The sequence below is a fragment of the Amia ocellicauda genome, chromosome 12 (assembly GCF_036373705.1).
Source record: "Amia ocellicauda isolate fAmiCal2 chromosome 12, fAmiCal2.hap1, whole genome shotgun sequence".
Classification (NCBI taxonomy): domain Eukaryota; kingdom Metazoa; phylum Chordata; class Actinopteri; order Amiiformes; family Amiidae; genus Amia; species Amia ocellicauda.
This window is the reverse complement of record NC_089861.1, coordinates 20,380,155-20,405,619: the sequence shown is the minus strand read 5'-3', so window position 1 is coordinate 20,405,619 and position 25,465 is coordinate 20,380,155. Positions and strand designations below refer to the sequence as shown.

The 25,465-nt window shown below is 42.2% G+C and overlaps 2 protein-coding genes across 2 annotated transcripts; one reads left to right on the top strand and one right to left on the bottom strand.

The window, feature by feature from the left end:
• Positions 1 to 904: 904 nt before the first annotated feature.
• Positions 905 to 13,453, bottom strand: LOC136764527 (uncharacterized). The gene is made up of 5 exons (XM_066718678.1): positions 13,380 to 13,453; positions 7,996 to 8,928; positions 6,795 to 6,979; positions 6,369 to 6,480; positions 905 to 4,033 (listed from the first exon to the last, which is right to left on the bottom strand). The coding sequence occupies exons 2-5, from the start codon at positions 8,339 to 8,341 to the stop codon at positions 2,160 to 2,162; spliced, it is 2,517 nt and encodes an 838-aa protein (XP_066574775.1). The 5' UTR covers positions 8,342 to 8,928; positions 13,380 to 13,453; the 3' UTR covers positions 905 to 2,159.
• Positions 13,454 to 13,978: 525 nt separating this feature from the next.
• On the top strand, positions 13,979 to 24,694 carry LOC136764533 (zinc finger protein 436). The gene is made up of 5 exons (XM_066718686.1): positions 13,979 to 14,112; positions 16,142 to 16,652; positions 17,571 to 17,731; positions 18,142 to 18,241; positions 22,745 to 24,694. Exons 2-5 carry the CDS (start codon positions 16,292 to 16,294, stop codon positions 23,977 to 23,979), a joined length of 1,857 nt encoding a protein of 618 aa, XP_066574783.1. The 5' UTR covers positions 13,979 to 14,112; positions 16,142 to 16,291; the 3' UTR covers positions 23,980 to 24,694.
• The last annotated feature ends 771 nt before the right edge of the window (positions 24,695 to 25,465 follow it).

Here is a 25,465-nt window from a genome sequence, read left to right as displayed (position 1 = left end):
TAACATTTACAGTTTTTCTTTATTTTAATTGCTATTGTGAATTTTGAAGTGATTAAAAATAACTTTTCAGTAAAAATCTGCCTCTATGCCATAGTATACAGTAATCTTATGATGAAAATAAACAATAACCAAAACCATGGATACTCAAATGCAGCACAGCTTTCAAAAATACTTTCTGTTGGTTATGAGGGTTTTAGTAAAACATGTTTATTGGTTAATAATCCCCGTTTCCCAGTGGGTGTTTGTTTCTCCACGGTGCCCATTAGTGTGTGCGCAGCACCGCTGCGCATGAGAATCATGAGAGTCAGAAGCTTCCAGTGAAAACTAAAGCACCATAACCATGTTAAAAAAGAATGGTAAATAATGATAATAATGACTGTAAAACCAAATAAAAATGTATTTATTTATTGTCTGAAGTCTGACTAAGGATTTTATGGTAATTTGAAAGAAATATATCTAGCCAATAGTTTGAGAAGATATATATGTGCATTATCGGTGGAATACGTGCCATGTGACAATACAGATATTGCTGTAAAAGGCCAAGATCAGTCGATAATATCAGTGCTCCGATATATCTGTCGGGCCCTAGTCACAACCCACATTACATTTTCTTTTGCCTCGATGATCACTGCTTTAGAAGTGGACACATATTCAGGGGCAGTGCTGAAGAGATCTGTATGTAAGCAGAATAGGTTTAATATCTGAAGGGTAACCATTGAAGTTACTGTTACAGTGGCTTAAATCCATCTTGGCAGCCTATCCAGAGTGCTATGATGCTACAGCAGAGACAAAATAGCCCTTGAAGAGATTAGGTAAAGATGTGAAATCATTCCATACTGGCACTACACTATAAAAAAAATCATACATACATAATTATAAATCAAGACACTATTTTGTATCATAATTCATATTATTTTCACATTATTATTTATTGAGAACATTTTACCATATGCAACAATTATATGAGAAATAAGACCCAACAAGCCTAGGAAATACAGCTACACAATACAGCTGACCAGCTGAAAATCCCATTTAGATGCATCACATTTTCAGGTTATAACACATACAAATGTGAAAAAGTGAATACTTCCTATAGCCCAGTGGTTCCCAAACCAGTCCTGGGGGACCCCCTACCCTGCTGGTTTGTGTTCCAACCGAGCTCTCAATTACTTAATTGAACCTTAAGTGAAGTAACAATCTGCTTAGATTTTACTTTTTAAATTGTGTAAGAAAATAGTTGTTTCTTCAATACGTTTTTTAAACTTAAAACCCCTACTGTTTAAAATAATTAAAAAGTCTCTGATTTAGGAAATTATTAGTTCAATTAAGTAATTGAGAGCTCGGTTGGAACAAAAACCAGCAGGGTAGGGGGTCCCCCAAGACTGGTTTGGGAACCACTGCTATAGCCATTGTGTGTATATACTTTACATCGCTTCAGTTTGTTCCAATTAAAATACCAATCTTTTTTCTTCCTCTCTCTATTTTTGATCTGTGTGTGACTCAATAATGGTGCATTAACAATACTGGTATATTACTTTCCCCTTGATATTTTTTGGGTTATTTTAATATTTGTTTTAGCGATGTGGCAGATCTGGGAAGCTGATCACCACAGCTATGGCAACCAAGAAATTCATATTGGACATGACCAGGAGTCCTCAAGGGATCATGTGTTCTCCTAGTGGAGGGTTTGTTCAACAAGTGAAGCCAATGGAGCCAGTTGAGGTGCCTAGCTAGTAGAAGGACCAGCCGCAGGGCTGCCGCAGGCATCGGTAGGGCTTCTTCCCCATGTAGATGTCCTTATGTGGAAAGACACAATATACTAACAGCTGCAAATCAGTACAACAAGTTCATGGTGGATTGTGGACTTATCATATCTGCTCATGCCATAGTGCAATGTGCTACACAAAACAAAACAATTGTAAAATACTTTCTTAAACATTTAATTGATGTCACTGTGGTCTAATTTTTATGTTTTGTTCAACACTACAAAAACCAAGGAAGGCCGCAGGGAAACACAATCCTGATCCTTGAGGGTTCACGTCTAGCAGGATTTCAGATGAGGATTGCAAAACCCGTTTAAAGGCTCCAAGGCCTAGACTAGGAGTTGTCCAGAAATTGTGTGTGTGGTCACAATATAGCAAAACATTCTCTTAACAGCTCTATGGTTTGTTCGCTGTGTGACACCGCCGGTGTCGTTTCAGGTTGCCGAGCTCGTTGAAGCGCCGCCCACAGCGCTTGCACTGGTAGGGTTTCTCCCCCGTGTGGATACGCTGGTGTATCTTCAGGGTGTCTGAGCGGAAGAAGTTCATGCCGCACTGTGGGCAGCCGTGTGGTCTCTCTCCCGTATGCACCTGCTTGTGAAAACGGAGGCTGCGGCTGTTCTTGTACTTCTTGCCACATTCGTCACAGCTAAACGGCCGCTCCTCAGTGTGGCTCTTCTGGTGTGACTTGAGGTGGCCCGACTGGAGGAAGCACTTCTTGCACACGGGGCACTTGTAGAGCTTCTCCCCTGTGTGGATGCGCTGGTGCTTGAGCAGCTGGCTGGACTGGATGAAGCTCTTGCCACACTGTTTGCAGGAGTAGGGCTTCTCCCCTGTGTGGATGCGCTGGTGGGTCTTGAGATCACCCGCTTGGCTGAAGCTCTTGCCGCACTGATCGCAGGCATGGGGCTTCTCCCCTGTGTGGGTTAACTGGTGTCTCTTCAGGTTAATCTCTTTGCCAAAGCTCTTGCCACAGTCCTTGCAAGTGTATGGCCGATCCCCTGAATGGGTCTGCAGGTGCGAGTGCAGAGCCCCAGACTGGTTGAATGTCTTCCCGCACTGGGGGCACTTATAAGGCCTGGCACCAGTGTGGATGTGCTGGTGGGTCTTGAGAGTGCTGGCTCGGGTGAAGTTCTTACCACAATGGGTACAGCAGTGCCTCCTCTGGCCCGCATGAACGTGCTTGTGTGCCTTGAGCTTGCTTGGATGAAGGAAAGACTTTCCACACTGCCAGCAATGATATGGCTTCTTTCCTGTACAGCTGGGCCGGTGTTCGTCCAGTCTTTCAGGTTCTCGGAAGCCCTTCCCGCATTGGTCACAGGAATGCAGCCGCTTCCTCACGGGAGTCCGCTGAGGTGTGTGGTGCTTCCCAGCTGCCACCTCTGCAGTTGCTGTTGCAGTGGAATCCTCCTCTTGCTGGGGGCAGAGCATATGTCCCTGATTCTTACCATCACTGTCTATGGCATGCTCATTCGCAGGGGCTGGGGGTATTGTGCTGGAGGGCAGGGATTGCTGCTGCTGTTGCTGCTTCTTTGTTTTCTGCTGCTTCTGCTGAAGTTGTTGTTGCTTCGTCTGTCTTGCCTGCAATGAGGAGCTCTCCACTGTAACAGTGTAGGATCTCAGCGTTTTCACCATCTCCCGCTGCGAAGTCTTCTCAAGCCTCTGTCCATGCCGTTGCTCTCCACTCTCCAGACGCCATCCCTGCTGGATGCAATCAGGAACTACATCTTCACCTTGGTTACATTTAGATTGTAGGTTTGGCTTCTGGTTCTTATTCACTTCTGGGTTAGTGTCTACCGATCCTGAGCAGGGCTCTATCTGACTATCATCAGTACTCTCCTTCTCAGTCTGATCAGCCTGGTGCTCAGCGTGACTATCTACAATGTGACTCCACAGGTGCCCCAGGTCCTGTTTTAGTAGGTTAGCAGTGGATAGTCTATTCTGCTTGTTTTTAATATGCTTCTTGTTGCTACCACGCCTTGGGCTGTTGAACCTTTTTGAACTGTTTTCAGGCACCAGATTTAGCTGTTCTGTGCCCTGGTCAGAAACTGGTAATCTGCAAATTTGTGTACAATACGCAGGCCCTGATTGCGCCAAATCAATAGAGTTCAGTCTACTGAGATCCTCCTCCACCCTCTGGCTTCTCCTGTGCTGCTCTGTGAGCTCCTTTCTGGCTTCCGTAGCTGTTGGCTCTGCATCCTGCCTTAGACTGGAGGCCAACTCCTCCACAATGGGAGCCCTAGAATCAGGGAGAGTACTGGGCTCTATAGGTCCTGGAAAAAGGATGAAAGAAACAGGGGTTGATGAGACACCTTGATCCACCCCAGAGGACAGATGAGGCACCCCACCACAGAGGATTAACATGTGCACATGGGTATTGACTAATCATCGTCACCCATGGTCTGTTGATTTTACGGCACCCCCAAGGGCCGTCGAGAGGCAGCCTCAACCAGAGGAAGTCCACAGCTTAAAGAACTTTGTGATCATCTTGCTGCTGTAGTATATAATTATACTTTATTTAATTTTAGTTTATTTTATAAATGGTTTATGATTTTATTAATTTTGTTGTCCGTTTATCAATCTGTAAAGCACTCTTTGGCTACCCTGCAAAGAGATCTACACAAATTGATTGAAAGTCCGCAGTCAAGTTATTCTATATACATGTTACCTATAGCAAGTTTTGCTAATATGCTGAATATTGTAGATTTTTATGTTTAAAAATAAAAAACAAGGTTCAACATATAATAAAATAATAAAACAGAAAGTGCACCAAATACTGGGTATCTTTCACTTTCTGCTGTCCTGTCAGCTGTCCCATGTAACTGAAACAGTGTTTTAGTATATGACCCTGTTGCAATGACATCATTCTTATGAACTTAGAAGAGCGTTTTGGTGTAGTGGGTCTGTACTGGTGGAACTATGTGGGTGAGAGAAGCACTCAGAGCTGTACATACAGTGAGGGGAAAAAAGTATTTGATCCCCTGCTGATTTTGTACGTTTGCCCACTGACAAATAAATGATCAGTCTATAATTTTAATGGTAGGTGTATTTTAACAGTGAGAGACAGAATAACAACAACAAAATCCAGAAAAACGCATTTCAAAAAAGTTATCAATGGATTTGCATGTTAATGAGGGAAATAAGTATTTGACCCCTTCGACTTAGTACTTGGTGGCAAAACCCTTATTGGCAATCACATAGGTCAGACGTTTCTTGTAGTTGGCCACCAGGTTTGCACACATCTCAGGAGGGATTTTGTCCCACTGCTCTTTGCAGATCCTCTCCAAGTCATTAAGGTTTCGAGGCTGACGTTTGCCTACTCGAACCTTCAGCTCCCTCCACAGATTTTCTATGGGATTAAGGTCTGGAGACTGGCTAGGCCACTCCAGGACCTTAATGTGCTTCTTCTTGAGCCACTCCTTTGTTGCTTTGGCTGTGTGTTTTGGGTCATTGTCATGCTGGAATACCCATCCACGACCCATTTTCAATGCCCTGGCTGAGGGAAGGAGGTTCTCACCCAAGATTTGATGGTACATGGCCCCATCCATCGTCCCTTTGATGCAGTGCAGTTGTCCTGTCCCCTTAGCAGAAAAACACCCCCAAAGCATAATGTTTCCCCTTCCATGTTTGATGGTGGGGATGGTGTTCTTGGGGTCATTCCTCCTCCTCCAAACACGGCGAGTTGAGTTGATGCCAAAGAGCTTGATTTTGGTCTCATCTGACCACAACACTTTCACCCAGTTCTCCTCTGAATCATTCAGATGTTCATTGGCAAACTTCAGACGGGCCTGTACATGTGCTTTCTTGAGCAGGGGGACCTTGCGGGCGCTGCAGGATTTCAGTTCTTCACAGCGTAGTGTGTTACCAATTGTTTTCTTGGTGACTATGGTCCCAGCTGCCTTGAGATCATTAACAAGATCCTCCCGTGTAGTTCTGGGCTGATTCCTCACCGTTCTCATGATCATTGAAACACCACGAGGTGAAATCTTACATGGAGCCCCAGACCGAGGGAGACTGACAGTTATTTTGTGTTTCTTCCATTTGCGAATAATCGCACCAACTGTTGTCACCTTCTCACCAAGCTGCTTGGTGATGGTCTTGTAGCCCATTCCAGCCTTGTGTAGGTCTACAATCTTGTCCCTGACATCCTTGGACAGCTCTTTGGTCTTGGCCATGGTGGAGAGTTTGGAATCTGATTGATTAATTGCTTCTGTGGACAGGTGTATTTTATACAGGTAACGAGCTGAGATTAGGAGCACTCCCTTTAAGAGATTGCTCTTAATCTCAGCTCATTACCTGTATAAAAGACACCTGGGAGCCAGAAATCTTCCTGATTGATAGGGGCTCAAATACTTATTTCCCTCATTAACATGCAAATCAATGTATAACTTTTTTGAAATGTGTTTTTCTGGATTTTTTTGTTGTTATTCTGTCTCTCACTGTTAAAATACACCTACCATTAAAATGATAGAATGATAATTTCTTTGTCAGTGGGCAAACCTACAAAATCAGCAGGGGATCAAATAGTTTTTTCCCCTCACTGTATGATGTCGGATTGAATCCAAACAGCGGGACTTCATTTTGCACAGTCCTTATTTCTACACTTACTTTGTACACCCATAATTAGTTCCCCATGCAGGTCACTCTTGTCCATGTCCTCATCAGTTCTCTCCAGTTTGATACGAAGCGACTCAGACCTGAGCTCTTCCAATTCTACAGACTGTAACAGAGAAGAGTTCAAGTTCTGCAGAATATGTACATCAGTGGAGAGAACATTTGACTAGCCAATCAACCTAGTATCATGTATTTTGGATGTGTGAGGAAAAATAAGCACAAACCGAAAACTCACATGGCCACAGGAAGTACATGTAAACTACCAACACCAATAACAACAAAAATGTAAATTATTAGTCATTACTCTCTACCTTGCAATGTATTCACAACTTGTCACAAATTGCGTTTAAATCAGTAAATAATGTCTTAAATGGCCGTAAGTGGACGTTACAAAAGAAGTGCTTCACCCAAGTAACTAACCTCCTGCTTAATGGTGACAGACACTGGTTCTGTGGCCTCCTCTGCAAAGTGGACAGGGTATAGCTCGGTGACCTCTACTTCGATGTTCACAGAAGTTGGCTCCTTAGCTTTCCATAGGCTGCTGCACCATCCTTCTTCCAGTGGGTTCTCAGTCTCAGTGACAGGAGTCTCTCTCTCCCTTGTCCCTGAAGATTTTTTTTTTTAATACAAGAAGCCAAGTCTGCTTAAACAAATATTGCATGTGCGCTCAAAAATGTTTGATAGTAATGCCTGCTGTTCGAAACTGTATTTGAAACATCAACACGTACATTTGTATTGTTAATTCATTTTCTCAGTTAAATCGCTGGCAACAATCACTATGTTTATATGTTCACTAATATTTCCACTAATTGGTGCAATTGCCTGAATTCACATAATAAGTTGAATGGAATCCATCTGTGTGTAATAAAAGGGGTAAACATGATTGCAGATTAAATATACCAGTCTGTAAGGTCCTACATTTGGGTAGTGCATTCAAAGCAAAGATAGTACCACGCAGACCAAGCAGCTTTCAAATCAACTCCTGGATAATTTTGTGGAATGTTGTTAGAGCAGGCCATCCTCCTAAACTGAGCAGCTGGATAAGAAGGATATGGGTCAGAGAAGCCACGAGAGGCCAATGACAACTCTGAAAGAGTTCCAAGGCTGAGATCGGAGAAGCTGTCCATGCGTCAAAAACAGCTCATGTAATCCACAAATCTGGCCTGTATGGTAGAGTGGCATGAAGGAAACTATTTCTGAAAAAAGCCCATGCAAAATCCCTCTTTGAATTTGCAAAGTTAATTGTAGACTCTGGAGAGGCTTTAAAACAAGAAAGTGAAAGAAGAGAGTGGCCAAGTCAAAGCACAGACTTGAATCTCATTGAGAATCTGTGGCAAGACTTGAAGATAGCTGTCCACCAACAATCCCCATCCAACTTGACATAGCTTGAACAATTATGCCAAGAATGGGCTGTAATGGCACAATCCAGATGGGCAAACCTGGTAGAGACTTACCCCAAATCTCACAGCTGGAATTGCTGCAAAAGGCATTTCAAACAAGTATTGACTTTTGATTTACTTATCAAAACAAGAAATGTACTTTTTTGTTTTATCTTTAATTGATCTTGCCACTTTACAGACAGTTTATTATTTTTGGTTTCTTTATTATAAGTCTAACTTACCACCTGCCGCTCCTCTGGGCTCCACCACAGTGTTCTCTTTGTCCACCTGCACACCGATGCTGCGGCTGTTCTGAGGGGGTACCACCCTGCCCGTGCCAGTCGCCCCGGCCCCTTGCTGCTCCTTTGTCTGGCTCTCATACAACCACAGTCTCCAGCTCAAGCTTTCATTCTCCCTCTTGCTCTGGGCCACTTCAGCCTGGAGACCTGTCACGTTGCCTTCCACAAGCTTACTGATGTCAGACACCGCTGATCTCACTAGAATCTCCATGATGGAGGTGAGCTGGGATTGGAATGTCACTGTGGAATAATCCAATGTAGCACTGCCGGATTCAGACATACTCTCCATGTCTTGCTTCAGCTTAAATCCTTTCACTGACTTTTAAAGTGTCAAACAGTATTGGTCTGAGTATCCCGTCACACTTCAAAATGTTATGTTTTTTCCTCTACATGACTATGTGTGATAGGGCTGAAGAGTCAAAGAAATCCAGGAGATACATTTTTAAGAAAAAGGATCTAAATTGTGAGCAGCTGCACAGACCTTGTTTACACAGACAAGACAAGGGAAAGACATGCAGTTCTTCAGGGCGATTTCTTCTTATGGCCCTAAAACAGGGGAACTCCCATCCAAAAGAACTATGGTTCTGTGAGGCATTTTCAACTCCTGCCTTATAATGTACATATGTGTTAAAAGATTTTTTATAACTCTTTAATATATGCTATACCATGTATTCTGGTACTTGTTTTTTAATTTGTATTTGCTCTATGCACATTGTTACGAGTTGAACTTTGATGACTATTAATGGGAAAAATTATTTTTTCCACCCAGCATTGTCTAGCGTACAGTCTTTCTGCTATGCAATTCCAAACCTTGGCACCTTACTGAACGTCCATGACTCAAAATGGAGTGTCTTTGCCAAAATCTAGCCTCATAACCTAGAAATTAAGAAGAAGAAAAGTTACTTCTCTGTGGATTAGAAGAAAATGGTTACAGTTAGTGCCATGAGGCTTTTTCCTTCTGTTAAGTCCTAATTATTTAAAGCAAGAGTCTCCAAAACCTCGTATCATGAAGGAGGCTGCAGTTTCTTCTGCTTTTCATATATTACCACCATTATGTCTTAATTCCATGTTTTCAATTATGACAGTTTTGAAAATATGCAGTTAAAAACATGTCAGACTTGTTTGCCCTCTGAGCCTCAGCCCTCCCTTTGCAGTAAGGTAAAAACATTTCACAACAACACAGCTGTAATACGCATTTTCTTTTGTCACTGAAAGTTGAAAATGCCATGACTGAAAATCGCATGGAAACCAATTGGAGTGAAATGGAGTTAAATAGTGAAACTGACAGAGAAAGAGCTAGTGTGAAATACAAACAAACTTTATGGAAGACAAACTCAGCAATGTTGTTATTGTAGAATTTGCATTTCAGTGTTCAGACATGCAAATGATGAAACAACAAATAGGCAAATTATGTATACAAAGCCAGTATAAAGAGGTAAACCTTGATGCTGCTTCCTGAGGTACACAGAGCAGCATTCATCATTAAACAATTGCTTGTTATTAGGGTCCTGCATTGCAAATCAACTGCTAAATTGTCTGTTCTGGGCTTTGGATGGGGGGTGGGAAGAAGGGCTATAATCGACTACTGTTTTTCAGATTTGTGTGATGGTCTCTTTTTTTATTTTGTGTGAAGGCTGTACTCTGCTAGCTATCTATTACATTATCTGATTCCAACCAGGGACACTTGGCTATCTTGGATGGTTTAAACTCCTCGCAAAAGTGATCTGCCCATCTCTATTTTCTATGTAAGAAACATGTTGTTGTTGGGAGAGACTGGCAGCAGGCTAAGTGCATCTCAGAACATGGTATGGCCTATTTCTTGGACACCCCATATTACTGTGGGTTGATCTTAAAATCACTATGCTTGGAAACACTTCCACCAGATGGTGCACCTATAACCCACCCCCCTCTACACTACCTGCTATGGGGTAGAGTGGCATCCAGCGGCACAGGAAATATTTTGCGGGTACAGGGACGAATAGATTCTACTAAAGTAGCAACAAATCCTGGAAGTGAATGTCCCACAGTCAGGGAAGAAACTGAAGCTGAAAAGAGGTTGGATATTACAAGACAATAATCCAAAACATACCTCAAAATCAACCATGAACTACTTCAAGAAATGAAAGAGTAAGGTTTTGGAATAGCCTTCACAGTCCCCAGACTTTATTATTATTGGATATCTGTGGGTAGATTTTAAACATGTAGTGCATGTAAGACGACTGAAGAATATTACAGAACTAGAAGCATTCTGCAAAGTGGGGGAACAAATCCTAAAGCAAGAATAGAAAGACTGTTAGCTGGCTACAAGAAACATTTGCAAGCTATGATTTCTACCAAAGGGGGCGTTACTAAGTTCTGACTAATAGGGTGCAACATTTACAGAAATGTTTAAGTTTAAGTTTGTTCCCTGCAGAGGTTGTTTTAAATTATTTTCAATTAAAAAATCAACAAAACATGTAATTTGACCAGGGGTGCCCAAACTTTTGCAGACAACTGTACAGTCCTGCTGAGCTCCCTGATGGTCTCAGAGTCCATGGTTTTTGGCCCTTGTCCTGCTGCTCTGTGGGGACCCATAGCAGCTTCTCCTGAGAGCAGACCTATCCCAAGCATGCGGCACACTTTAGCATCTGCTCCAGCTGTCTTTCAGCCTTAGGCCTCTCTGACATAATATTGGCTACTATTCAGAGTGCAAGGGCTACCTGCACGAGTACTGGTAATTTTGGCAGAGTTTCCAGATATGGTGTCAGCACAGAGGAAAATGGCAATTTTAGAAATTCTGCTTGAGCTGTTGGTTGCTGGCAGGTCTCCCTCCACACTCAAGGTCTATCTGCATTGATGGAGAGTCACCTGGGGTGCACTCTCTCTTGGCATTGTGCCAAATTAGGTGGCATTGTTCTTACATGCTCCTAGTTATTATTGTCATGACATTTCCTTCAGTAGTTGCAAGGCCCCTTTGAACTCCTTGCTCTTGATTATGTTTATCCCCAGCTGAGCTCCCAGGTCTCCTTGGGGTTAATCCTCACCGAACCACCCAACACGGTGTCACAATATATATTCTCTGCCCAGTTGGGACCTCACATCCATAAGGACTGTGGACTTCAGACACATCAGTAGTCTTCCATCATAATGGCTTGGGTACTTGGTATCCCATAGTCCCCATTGGAAATTATTCTCAACTTCAATGAGAATGTTAGGTAGGGTATGCAACCCTGGTTATCTGAAATGGAAAATAACACCCAAAACTGCAAGGTCACTCTTGAGCCTGCAGGCTCTGGCAAAAGACAAAGTGTGTCTGTATGCTACAGAGATAAAACAGACAAGGCAGGGGGCTTTTCTGAGTGACAGTGCACATAGGCCTATCGACAGCTTTGATATGAGATTTTTCACTGCTTTCACTGCAATGTCCCATAGACCACCTTGGAGTAATTTTCTTATTCAGATAACCAGGGTTGCATATGGAACTTAATGTTATGCTTGGCTAAGGTGGCAACTTTATGGGTATAGCACACCCTTGTTGGATTGCTTCCATCAGGTGGTCTATAAAATTAAGTTATTTTCTTGTGCCATGTTTCACAAATATATATATGGTTGCACCCAGCTTGTCTGCTTTAGTTTGCCAAGATATTCCTGGCGAGGGTTATCATATACTAATTATCTATATTCTCATTTTCATAGCACCCTGCTTAATTCTGAGATTATTTGATAGTTGATATCCAAAAGAATGTGCAAGAGCAACTCATTGATTAAAACATCAGTGAAAACTGATAATCATAAACATGATAATGAATAAACTCTTTAACTAAAAAGAGTTTAAAGGAGGCAGAAATTGACTGAGAAAACATGGACCTTTAGTGCTTAACATCATTGAGGCCATATTGTATGATGATATTATTCTCTCTCATTCAGTGATTCGACTTGACTTTACTCAAGCTGGGTATGTCAAAAGACTACTCCCCTGACATGACTTGATTCCCAATTATCACAACAATTTTGGTTCACCTCAGCAGGGCATATTTCTCCTATGCCAGCATCTGAAGTTCTCTCTGCACACACAACACCTATTTAGTGTCTATAGCCCTTTTGAGCTGTGCATGGTTCTCCACATTCATGGCCATTTTGCATAGATATTCAAAGCAGTTGTGCCACCAGTGCAGTGCTGACAGAACAGAAGTATTTAAGCTAGGGATAGCAAAATTAACCAGGTATGAAATCTGATTCCTGCAAAACCTGCAGGGTGGATGTTATAATAGGGAAGTTATTTCAAAAGGTTCAGCGGGATCAAAGAACACACTTCACATTCCGTTGCTTCTACACAATAAGATTTACATAAAGGTGTGCAGTTCAATCCTCTCGATTCAATTCTCATGGTGATAGACCTAACTGATTCAGCATGACTTAAAACTCATGTACTATCAATGAATGTAGAAAAATAACTAACAAAATTATGATAATTTATTACATTTTAAAATAATCACAGATTAACATAACTTTCCTAACATTTACTGATTCGAGGATAGATAAACGCTTGTTTACCTAAACCTATTGGCAGAACATGTGAGCATAGCCTCTCTAGGTTGGAGCTTCAGAGGGACACACATAGCTGCATGCTTCATGTTACTTGGACTCACCACCAAAACACACTAAAACCATTTGTATACTATAGTTATAGTATACTGTATGAACATGATATACTATAGTACACTTGTATACTATAGAATACTGTATGAACATGTGATATATTACAGTACACTCTTGTATGCTGTAGTACTTTGTTATGTACTTGAGATCTTACCAAAGTACTATAACAAATACTATTCTATTATACTATATTATCATGTAGTACATTTGTGATGTACTAGTACTTACTGCAGTACAACAATACTATAATACTATTTTATACCATAAGACTTTTGTAATGTAGTATACTGTAACTAATATAGCCTACTGTATTACCTATTGTAATTTACTACAGTACTTACTACAATTTTACAATAGTGTTCTGCAGACAGAGCTAACAAATAGGTTAAAACATATAAATTGCCTGGGAAACCGGGATAAATAAATAATGTATGTTAAAGAATGCGGCAACGTTAGGTAACACAAATCGGAGAATAATATACAACTATATATAACTAAAACTTAAGTTTACGTCTCACCACGTTGCTACCTCTGAAGTTCTGTGCAAGCCGTCGTGAAGAAGCATCACTAATATATTAACCCAGATCATGCTCCCCATCAGTTGAACGACGACGTGGCGAAGTGATGTTCAAAACAAGCACTACAATATTACAATTAAAACCCTTTTCAACAAATGAATAACAACTCACCTCAGCAATAAACGAGGAAGTCTGCTCACTGTGGAAATGCAAAGCTGCGACCCACGCTGCGCCGTACACCGACCACATCCGGTTCAGATCCTAATTTAGTTATGTCGTCATAACAACAACACTACCGTAAAATCGACTAATAATTGTTACTGTAATGCAATTTTACAAACACACTTTTAATTAATTATTATGATAGCAGGGGAAATACATAAAGCTCGTGGTGAACTGGGTACATATTATGTCATAACAATATGTGTAATATTCTATTGTATAGTCCTCCCACCCATTGGTACTAAGAGTTCGCTTCAAGACATACACTGCTTATTTATAGGGTTGAAGTAAATGTTAGTCAGGTTTACTATTATGTCGTGCAATATTTGTCATTTTGATATGTTTGTAAAGTGTGTGGTTTATTATAGTAGAGAAAACAAGCCTTGCAAACTGTATAGGTAGCTGTACTCAACGCTTCCTTCAGGTTCATAGAGATCGCTATACCCTACTACCCGCGTTTTTGTTGTGCGTTTATATTCGAGGTCATACCACATTTGGCTGTACGCTTAATCATTTTTGATACAACGAGGCTTCCGTACGTACAGTGGGCAATGCATTTCCTTATTGATAGTTAGTAATGGTTCACTCCCCGAAGTGCTACTGTTCAGTAAATAGGATTTGATTGCGATATGTTGATTTTTCACGTCATGTAAGTTTTTACAATGTAACTGCACAGCATGAAGTAAGTCCTTTTTTACGTTGACTGTTTAATATAGCCTAGATAGCGGATACAAACATGTTGCAACGTTTTTGACATCTGTTGTGTAGATGACACGTTTTGTATTTTTTCTGCTATTTTAATTTTCATCATTATGTTTACACGCACTTTTGAATATATGATTAATTAACCGCGTACAATGTTATTATTGTACACTTTCAGTTTTTGTTATTGTAGGCTAGTTGAGGCTTCCGTAAAATCTCGGTCTACTTTATTATTGAAGACTGTTAGACCCCCTAGTATTGACCTAATTTCCATTTATTAATTGCAAACTTTTTTTTTTTTTTTTTTAATAATGTTAATGTTAAATCTTCGTTAAATTATAACATAATTATTGTTTCAGACATTAAAGTAATCTTATCAATGTTGCAATAATTAAATGTGTTTAATTGCATTATTGTAACATTAGTGGAGGCATATCCTACATTTTTAGATTTTTGAATGGATCAAAGGTAGTTAGCCTAACTGGCGACATTTCAACAGTATTGAATCGAGACATGTTTAGGAAAATATTTAACTAAGTCGTTTTCTTTATGAAAGTATTGTTTCTGTATGTTATATAATATAATTCGCCCAGTTCTTACCTAAATCTAAGTTATTTGGTTGGGCATGCAGGATCCAATGTAATCCCAGTTCTTATTGTTTGTTTGTTTGTTAACAGTATGGATCCATAGTGCACTGTACTGACCAAGGAAACCAAGCTGTACTGTTTATTTTACAACAGAATAAACAAATATGTCAATATTGCTTATAAACAGATTAAATGAATCAGGATGATGTGTCAGTGTTAAGGTTTTTGAAACATGCAGCTCGGTACAGTCTGATGCCAGGTTATATGGATTCATTTTTCTCTTACACAGTTACAGCTTGTACTAGACAATTTGTAGTAAGGTCTTCTAGGCAAAATTACTTATTCATTTGGATAATTACAAATCACAGAGAAAAATAAATAAATAATCAATACATTAATACATACATTTTCGGAATGTTTACATACATACTGAGTGTTTTTGTCCCAAAACCATTCTGTACTTCCCCTCCTCCTGCCAAGCCCACAGTCATATATTTTGTCTTCAGCCCTTGAAGGCATGTGACCCAAGAAAATATCATATAAGTTCACATGAGCCAGTGCACCCCCCCTTTAATGTACACCACCTACTAAAAACTTGAAAAAATTGTAAAAATGAAACAACTGATTAGAGAAGTATTAACACCCCTGAGTCAATTAGAACCAGCTTTGGCAGCAACTACAACTATGAGTCTTTTGGGGGAAAATCTCTTAGGTTTGCACATCTGGATTTTACAATATTCACCCATTCTTCTTGGCCAAATCATCTCTGTCAAGTTGGATGGGTATCGTTGGTGGACAGCAATATTGCTCACAGTTTCTCACATCTCAGCCATGGAATGGTGTAGGTCTTGGTGGCTTGTCTGATGAATGCCTTCTTACCTGGCCACTCACTTTGGGAGGACAGCCTGCTATAAGCAAATTCTAGGAGGTGTATATATTTTACTTCTTAATTATCAACTTGCCCATGCCCCAAGGGATAGTCAATGCCTTTGAAAATGTTTAATACCCTTCCCCTGATCTGTACCTTTCCACAACATTGTCAAGAGTTCATTTGAAAGCTCTTGTTTGATCTGCATAGTACTATTTTTACTTGGAATGCACTACTCAACTGTGGGACCTTACAGGGGCAGGTGTGTGGAATCCACAATGTGGAAAAATGTTTATGGCACACAGATGTATTGACATTCAGTTTATTGTGTGAATTAAATTGGTTGCACCTGAGCTTATTTAAGAGTGTCATTATAAAGGGGGTGAATACTTGTCTAATGTAGACTTTTCATTATAAAAGTATTTGCCCCATTACAATTTCAGGTTGGATGTCGAAGGGGGATGAATATTCTATAGCCACTGTGTGTGTGTGTGTGTGTGTGTTTTATATTACATATATTGAGTGTTTTCTTTGTTTTGTTTTTTCATCTGTAGATTGCATGATAAGTTCCTGATGAAATAGCCCTTTTTGTGGAAGTCAGAAGTCCAAACCCAGTGGTGCGTGGAATATTGTTTACACCTACGAAAGACTCACTGAAAAGTTTTTTTATTTGTGACTAGTTTAAAATAATGCCACTGAAGTGAATGCTCTCAGACACTTTTAAGAGGATGGCATCAGAAACGGACAGCACCATGTCAGATTCTGTGGCAACTTTCCAATCCCAGCTCTCCTCTGTCCTGGAGATCCTGATCAAAGCAGCGGTTTGTGAGGCAACCAAGCTGTTTGAGGGTTGTTGTGCGGATTTGCAGGTGGAAGTCACCCAGAACAAGAAGGAAATTGAAAGTCTGAAGCTGAGGCTGCAGTGGTCTGAGAGTAAGCTGCGTGCAGAGCGGAAATATACAGCAATCGGGGAGGGGAAGACGGTGCCTTCTGCAAAGAGTCGATGCGTCAGAGTCCAGGACTCACAGGCGATCACAGGGGTTGAACAGAGAGGGACAGTATCTGGTGAGACTCAATTTCCATCTGGAATAAGTAACTCTAGTCCTACAAGGCTGGATTCCTGCAGGATTATGATGTACCCTTCCAAATAATTAGTTCAAAGAAATAAAACAGAAGACACTGCATCCCCTTAAGGCCTGGAGTTCCCCACCCTTAGTTTACTTTAATTAACTGTAGCTGGCAGTCCCCCATCCCACTGATCTGTCCCCAAGACCAGACCACATAGTACAGGTTTGTAATTTACAATAAGTAGTTCCCTCAGACTTTTGAGTTCTAGACCAAATACAATAAGTTTTAATAATAATAATAATAATAATGTATCACTGACATGCAATAAGTAGCTGTTTGTGATTGCAGAACAGGTTTGAAATTTGCAATCAGAGTCTGGCTTTTGGCTTTTGACTTTTGATTTAATTCCAGCCTACAGTAATAATAATTATGAGTGAGACATAATATTACATGACTTCATGAATAATTGATGTTGAGGGGAAATAATAGAAACAATTGTGGAGTATGTCACAAATCGATCGCAGATTGTTTTTCCTACTACAGTTCTAGATCTATTTCCACATCAGATTCAATCTGTCATAAATACTCCAGTTCCATTTGTTCAGTTTTAATTCTAATGATGGAATTTAATTGTAATTGTAATTTCCTGTTGTCTCTGATGAATATGTCCTTACATTACATGCATCCAATATGATCTCCATAGGAAACTATGCATTACTGTGTGTATTATGACTTTGGAAAAACGGACACTTCTTGTAAGATGTGACCCCTTCAGTCTTGAAATTTGCAGCTTAAGTTAAAAATACACTTTTACAATCAAACTAGGATTGATAATTGCTAATTTACCATTGTTGGCTCCCACGCCCAGTAAAGAAATGCCTTGCAAATTTGCTGACCACTGCATTTCAATTTCAGAGAAAGCAGGGGAAGTCTCAGATCAGGCCAGCAGCTGTCACAATCAGTGGAAAAGGACATGTCTGACAAACATGGAGGATGTAGAGCCAGGTTTTGAATTGGGCCTTGCTCCCTTTGCAGAAGAATATGCTGAGATGGAAATGGTCATCATTAAAGAGGAGGTCAGTGTCAGGGAAGGAACCCTGGTCCAGATTCTGCACCCCATCCCAGCAGAACTGTAACTGGAATCTCTTACCATTACACAAGGACTGGATTGTGCTGCAGTCAAATTCCCTCTTTATCAAGAGTTCCAAGGGGACAGGTTTGGTGTTTTGGATTCTGACCACTCTCCCCTGTTTTTTCAACAGATATTTATTATTAAGTGTGAAACATAAAATCCAATTCCATACTGATCCATGAAATTTGTGTTTGGAAATGTGTTTATAACTGTAATTGTTATAAAAGTGCACTGCCTTAAAGATTAAATTTAACTGTGACAGCCCCCAAGCACAAATTTCATGGCTTGAATGATGTTGATGAATCAGCACCATGATCCACTGAAAGTAAACTTCCCCATCCTCCCCTGTTGCAGCCCACCAATACGGAAGAGGCAAAGCCTGAATCCCTTCCTGTCAAAGAGGGGAGATGTGAAGAGGACTCATCCAGCAGTGACCCTGGGATCAGTGTGAGCAGTAAGTGAAGAGCATGCAAAGGTTATCCATTAAAACCATATATATATACACTCACCTAAAGGATTATTAGGAACGCCTGTTCAATTTCTCATTAATGCAATTATCTAACCAACCAATCACATGGCAGTTGCTTCAATGCATTTAGGGGTGTGGTCCTGGTCAAGACAATCTCCTGAACTCCAAACTGAATGTCTGAATGGGAAAGAAAGGTGATTTAAGCAATTTTGAGCGTGGCATGGTTGTTGGTGCCAGACGGGCCGGTCTGAGTATTTCACAATATCTGCTCAGTTACTGGGATTTTCTCACACAACCATTTCTAGGGTTTACAAAGAATGGTGTGAAAAGGGAAAAACATCCAGTATGCGGCAGTCCTGTGGGCGAAATGCCTTGTTGATGCTAGAGGTCAGAGGAGAATGGGCCGACTGATGCAAGTTGATAGAAGAGCAACTTTGACTGAAATAACCACTTGTTACAACCGAGGTATGCAGCAAAGCATTTGTGAAGCCACAACACGTACAACCTTGAGGCGGATGGGCTACAACAGCAGAAGACCCCACCGGGTACCACTCATCTCCACTACAAATAGGAAAAAGAGGCTACAATTTGCACAAGCTCACCAAAATTGGACAGTTGAAGACTGGAAAAATGTTGCCTGGTCTGATGAGTCTCGATTTCTGTTGACACATTCAGATGGTAGAGTCAGAATTTGGCGTAAACAGAATGAGAACATGGATCCATCATGCCTTGTTACCACTGTGCAGGCTGGTGGTGGTGGTGTAATGGTGTGGGGGATGTTTTCTTGGCACACTTTAGGCCCCTTAGTGCCAATTGGGCATCGTTTAAATGCCACGGCCTACCTGAGCATTGTTTCTGACCATGTCCATCCCTTTATGACCACCATGTACCCATCCTCTGATGGCTACTTCCAGCAGGATAATGCACCATGTCACAAAGGTCGAATCATTTCAAATTGGTTTCTTGAACATGACAATGAGTTCACTGTACTAAACTGGCCCCCACAGTCACCAGATCTCAACCCAATAGAGCATCTTTGGGATGTGGTGGAACGGGAGCTTCGTGCCCTGGATGTGCATCCCACAAATCTCCATCAACTGCAAGATGCTATCCTATCAATATGGGCCAACATTTCTAAAGAATGCTTTCAGCACGTTGTTGAATCAATGCCACGTAGAATTAAGGCAGTTCTGAAGGCGAAAGGGGGTCAAACACAGTATTAGAATGGTGTTCCTAATAATCCTTTAGGTGAGTGTATATATATATATATATATATATATATCATGAAAATATTGTAGGGCATCGTGGAGAAAGCCCTATGTCCAGTGCCATGTACAGTCTTTCAGGGCAAGCTGTTGTTAGTTTTGTCGGGGACTCTTCCTTGCATATTGGCACAGGAAAACAGTATATGCGATAGGGGTGTTGGAGCACATATTACATTTTTGTTAAAATTTGATTCAGTTCAATTCATGTTACTGAATGCTGCAGGGATAGATGGCTCCTGGCCAGACCTGTGCGATGGTCACATACTAGATAAGGGATCTGTATTTATGGAGGGGTGGAGAAGGAGAGCAGCAGCTCTGTATACTGTATATTTGAAATGAAGTTCAGTGCCAACACATCGAACATTTTGCCCTGTTCAACAACATGCTTTAATTTAAAGTTATTATGTAATAATTTAGGAGAATACAGTCAAATCAATCAAATAATGCAATCACATTTCCAAGTATTAATTCCATTGACTGTTTTTCCCATCTATCTGTCAACTGTGCTACCTCCTCTTTGTTCTCCTCCCTCACCTCTCACTGCTGATGATTTCGCCTCCTTCTTCTCCTCCAAATTTGCTGACATCCGTAGGCTCTTCAATACTCCACCCTCCACTCCAATCACACCCAAACCTCCCACTGATCAAGCTTCCTTCTCTGTCCTCTCACGTCTCGTCCTGCCCGTCCCTTCCCTCCTCAGCCTTGGCTCTCTGCTGTTCTCCGCACAACCCGAACTAGTCTGCGTGCCACCAAACAGAAGTGGAAAAGGACCAAACTCCCAGCTGCCCTTGAAGTCTACCTCTCTCTACTGTCCACATTCTCCTCCTCACTCACCTCAGCCAAGAAGTCTTACTTCCAATCACTCTTCGAATCCACTGTCAACAACCCACGCAAACTCTTCTCCACCTTCTCCTCCCTCCTTGCCCCCCCTCCCCCTCCTCCTCCCTCATCTCTCACTGCTGATGATTTCGCCTCCTTCTTCTCCTCCAAATTTGCTGACATCCGTAGGCTCTTCAATACTCCACCCTCCACTCCAATCACACCCAAACCTCCCACTGATCAAGCTTCCTTTTCTTCATTCTCACGTCTCTCAGATGCTGAAGTTTCTTACCTTCTCGCCTCCTCCAAGTGACCGCTCCTGATCTTCTCCCCTTCATCTCCTCCCTCCTCGACTCCTCACTCCTCTCTGGCTGTTTCCCCTCTGCATTTAAACAAGCTGCTGTCATCCCACTGCTCAAGAAACCAAACCTTGACACCACCTCTCCTCAGAACTACCGCCCTGTCTCCCTACTCCCCTTCCTCCCAAAGACTCTCGAGCGGGCAGTTCACCCTCAGCTCTCTGCCTTTCTGTCCCAACACTCACTCCTTGATCCTCTGCAATCCGGCTTCCGCCCAGCTCACTCCACTGAGACGGCTCTCCTGGCAGTCACTGACTCCCTCAGCTGTGCTCGGACAGCCTCCCTCTCCTCAGTCCTCATCCTCCTTGACCTCTCCGCAGCATTTGACACCATTGATCACTCCATCCTCCTCTCCTGCCTCGCTGACCTTGGAATCTCTGGGACTGCTCTCACCTGGTTCTCCTCCTACCTCAGCGACCGGTCCTACCAAGTGACATTGCGAGGCTCCTCATCCACCCCCCAACCTCTCCTCACAGGCGTTCCCCAAAGCTCCGTCCTGGGCCCGCTCCTGTTCTCTCTCTACACTCGCTCCCTGGGCCCCCTCATCGCATCCCATGGTTTCTCCTACCACTTCTATGCTGATGATGCCCAGATCTTCTTGTCTTTTCCATCTTCCGACCCTCTCATCCCCTCTCGCATCTCTTCTTGTTTGTCTGCTATTTACACCTGGATGCACTTGCACCACCTCAAGCTCAACCTCTCCAAATCGGATCTCCTGTTTCTCCCCCACTCTTCCTCACCTTCTGCTGACCTCCCCATCTCGATCCCCTTGGAATCCACCACACTCTCTACTTCTTCTTCCGCTAAAAATCTAGGAGTCACCCTCGATCCTACGCTCTCCTACACTCAGCACATCACCTGAGAAACATACGCCGGATCCGTCCCTTTCTCACCGAGTACTCGACTCACCTGCTCGTCCAGTCACTGGTCCGCTCCCCCCTGGACTACTGCAACTCCCTCCTGGCCGGCCTGCCTGCATCTACTACCCGCCGCTCCAGCTCATCCAGAACTCTGCGGCTCGTCTGGTATTCTCTCTGCCACGATTCGCACACGCTACTCCACTGCTCCGCTCCCTCCACTGGCTCCCGATACTGGCACGCATTCAGTTCAAGACATTGACCCTTACCTACCGCTGTCTCAACCACACTGCACCAAGCTACCTTCAGTCACTCGTCTCTCCATACACCCCCTCAAGACCACTGCGCTCCTCCAGTGCCAGAAGACTGACTCTACCTCCTCTCCGCTCCCCTTCCTCCAGAGCCGCTCCTTCTCATCCCTGGCCCCTAAATGGTGGAATGACCTGCCCACCGAAGTCAAAACGGCAGAGTCCTTGACCTCATTCCGGCGCTTACTCAAGACACATCTTTTCCGACAGTACTTGTAATATTAGTCCTTTTATCCTTGCTAGATAGCACTTCACAGTTTTATTATGCTTCTTGTGTTTTCGATTTGTTTTCCTCTTTGCTCCCTTTCCCGTAGGCCTTGACTGTGACCCTACATCTTGACAGCACTTAGCTTTTACCGTCCAGGCTGTAGGACCTCACTTACTGTACTTGTAAATTGTAAATTTGTATTATATTTTGAATTGCTATGCTTTAGTTAAATTGAATTTGTAATGATTGATGCCTTTTACTTAACTGTATTTTTGCACTTTGTTTTGCACTTATGTTGTAAGTTGCCCTGGATAAGAGCGTCTGCCAAGAAATAATAATAATAATAATAATAATAATAATAATAATAATAATAATAATAATAATTAATTGGTTAATAATTGACAGGTCCATTTAAAACCTGCAGGACACTTGCCCTTGAGGATCAATTATTGATTAACCTTGACAGATACTTGCAATGTACTCATGCTTATACATTTTCCTACACATATTACAGAAGTAATCGTTAAAAAAAGTAAACAAATAGATATACATCAGTAATCAGAGTACCATAATCACTTCTAAACTGTTCAAATTTAAATATTTAGTCAAAACAGATGCTTTCCTAACTAGGCCTTAAAGCCTAAATTCTTATTTTGCATTTTGTATTCCCAGGAGCTTTAGAGGCCAGTGCTCTTCTTGACACAGGGGACAGGGCTCCCATTGAGCAGCAATTCTGTGAGGAAGAGTGGGTTTCCGGTCTGAAGAAGGATATAGAGCCCACAGTGATGAAGGACAAGGAAACAAAGACTGAGTTGCAAAGGCACAGTGCAGTGGATTTTAGTAGGCAGCAGCCAGGGGTTGAGGATGTTTCAAACCCACTAGCCTCTGATCACAGCATTGAAGGTAGTTTAGACCCTTATAACATCCCTGAAGGCCCTGATGGACTGAAGACGGAACTAACACTAGGTTACATTAAAGTGGAGTTTGACGAACTGAGCAGACTTAACATCACACCTCAGGACCCTGAGCTATGGTCAGTCCAAAACACACAGCGGCATACTAAGTTGCAGCTTCATTGCACTAGAGAGGAGGGCATTCTCGACAAGCAGGCGGAGCCAAGTCATGTAGAGGCACCATATTTGAAAGAGGAATCAGGGCAGCAGTCCGGGGAGACGGTGGTGGATGAGACAATGGAGGAATACCCTGGAGACGGCCAGGACTACTACCACTGCGGCGAGTGCGGAAAGCTGTTCTGTTCTCCATGGAACCTCAAAATCCACCAGCTTATCCACACAGGACAGAGACCGCATGGCTGCCCACATTGTGGGAAGCGCTTCAGCCGCTCTGACAACTTAAAGACACACCTACGCATACACACGGGGGAGCGGCCCCACTCATGCACCCAGTGCGGCAAAAGCTTCACCTACTTGGGCAGCCTGAAAGCCCATCAGCGTGTGCACACGGGGGAGACGCCCCACTGGTGTGCCCAGTGTGGCAAGAGCTTTAGCAATTCAGGGAATCTAGAGCGGCACCAGCGTATCCACAAAGGGGAGCGCCCCTATGCCTGTGTCCAGTGTGGGAAGAGTTTCTGCAACTCCGGGGACCTGAGGTCGCACCAGCGCATCCACACGGGCGAGCGGGCTCACCGCTGCGGCCAGTGCGGAAAGAGTTTCAACCGCTCAGACAATCTGAAGACTCATCTGCGCATCCACACCGGGGAGAAACCGCACCACTGTCCCCAGTGTGGCAAGACTTTCAGCCACTCAGGGGACCTCAAGAGACACCAGCGAATCCACACAGGCGAGCGACCCTATGCCTGTGCCCAGTGCGGGAAGAGCTTCCGCCTCTCGGGCAGCCTAAAGACACACCAGCGTATCCATGGGCTGCACTCACGGGCCAACAGCTGAGCCAATGCAAACTACAGTAGCTCCCAGTGTACAAAAATTCTCAGGTTGACATCCAATTGCATTTTTTTTTTTAAAACATGCCTTGCATATTTGAGTGAGGTATGGTATGGTAACTAAACACATGCACAATAAATATGGATATTAATGTAACTTGAACACCAGCACAATGCTGACCCGGAAAGTTTTGTACCTTGTGAACAAGACTGAGAGATGAGAGAACACGTTTAGTATTCATTCACTTTCACCACCTTCATTTAACTAATACAAATAAATAAACTATTTATGCACTTATCAAGTAACAATCCTGTTTTATATAAAAAAAAACTAATAGGACAATAAGTCAACTTTGTATCCTGGGAACTATAGTATCTGACACCAGAAATGGGCCTCGTCTCTGGACAGAGATACCCCAAATCAGGCTGAGTTTGATTAACAGAATGAACAAAGCATGAATAGCTCTCTGGGGTGACAGGAACTGAAATATAAGAATTGAGAATTAAGTTTCTCTTATAAATCATTTGCCCTGGTAAATCCACAATTTTTACCCTTTTACAAGTTTCATAGCTACCATAGGCTTCCTGTAATTGTATGCCTTCACTGTAAAGCATAGTCAACATGCCTTAATTTACCATGGTGTATTATGGTAATCCCGTGGTCCGCTGCAGTAAACCCAATGAAAGCATGTTACGTTATGATTAAAACTATTATAAAGCCACTCCTTGAATTTGTATTACATTATTATTTTTTCATTAAACCACAATTTTATACAACCTACTCCACACTTTCAATGTGGGGGAAACAATGGGGGGGGATACAAGAATAAAAATAAAAATAAACTAAAAGTCTTCATTAGACAACAACCCTTTGCTATGACACTCCTAAACAAGATCAGATACAACCAGTTGTTTCAGAATTCACAAAATGAGTTGAATGGATTCTATCTGTGTGCAATAAAAGTGTTTCACATGATTTCAGATTACATATGCAAGAGCCCATAGTTGGGTATATTTGAGTATTCAAAGGAAAATTAGTACCATGCAGATCAAGGAGCTTTCAAATCAACTCCGAAATAATATTATGGAAAGGCAGGGGAGGGGTATGAGAAGATTTCAGGCATTGAATATCCCATGGAGTCAAGTTGATCATACTGGATGTTTTTCCCTTTTCACACCATTCTTTGTAAACCCTAGAAATGGTTGTGCGTGAAAATCCCAGTAACTGAGCAGATTGTGAAATACTCAGACCGGCCCGTCTGGCACCAACAACCATGCCACGCTCAAAATTGCTTAAATCACCTTTCTTTCCCATTCAGACATTCAGTTTGGAGTTCAGGAGATTGTCTTGACCAGGACCACACCCCTAAATGCATTGAAGCAACTGCCATGTGATTGGTTGGTTAGATAATTGCATTAATGAGAAATTGAACAGGTGTTCCTAATAATCCTTTAGGTGAGTGTATATATGTGTGTGTGTGCGTTTCTTACCT

Excerpts from the sequence above, each read along its gene's own strand:
- LOC136764527 (XM_066718678.1), bottom strand. The coding sequence starts at position 8,341 with ATGGAGAGTATGTCTGAATCCGGCAGTGCTACATTGGATTATTCCACA. Across the intron at positions 6,481-6,794 it reads CTGTCACCATTAAGCAGGAG|TCTGTAGAATTGGAAGAGCT; the intron begins GTTAGTTACTTG and ends TCTCTGTTACAG. Across the intron at positions 4,034-6,368 it reads ACTAATTATGGGTGTACAAA|GACCTATAGAGCCCAGTACT; the intron begins GTAAGTGTAGAA and ends TCCTTTTTCCAG.
- LOC136764533 (XM_066718686.1), top strand. The coding sequence starts at position 16,292 with ATGCTCTCAGACACTTTTAAGAGGATGGCATCAGAAACGGACAGCACC. Across the intron at positions 17,732-18,141 it reads TGGTCATCATTAAAGAGGAG|CCCACCAATACGGAAGAGGC; the intron begins GTCAGTGTCAGG and ends CCCCTGTTGCAG. Across the intron at positions 18,242-22,744 it reads CCCTGGGATCAGTGTGAGCA|GAGCTTTAGAGGCCAGTGCT; the intron begins GTAAGTGAAGAG and ends TTGTATTCCCAG.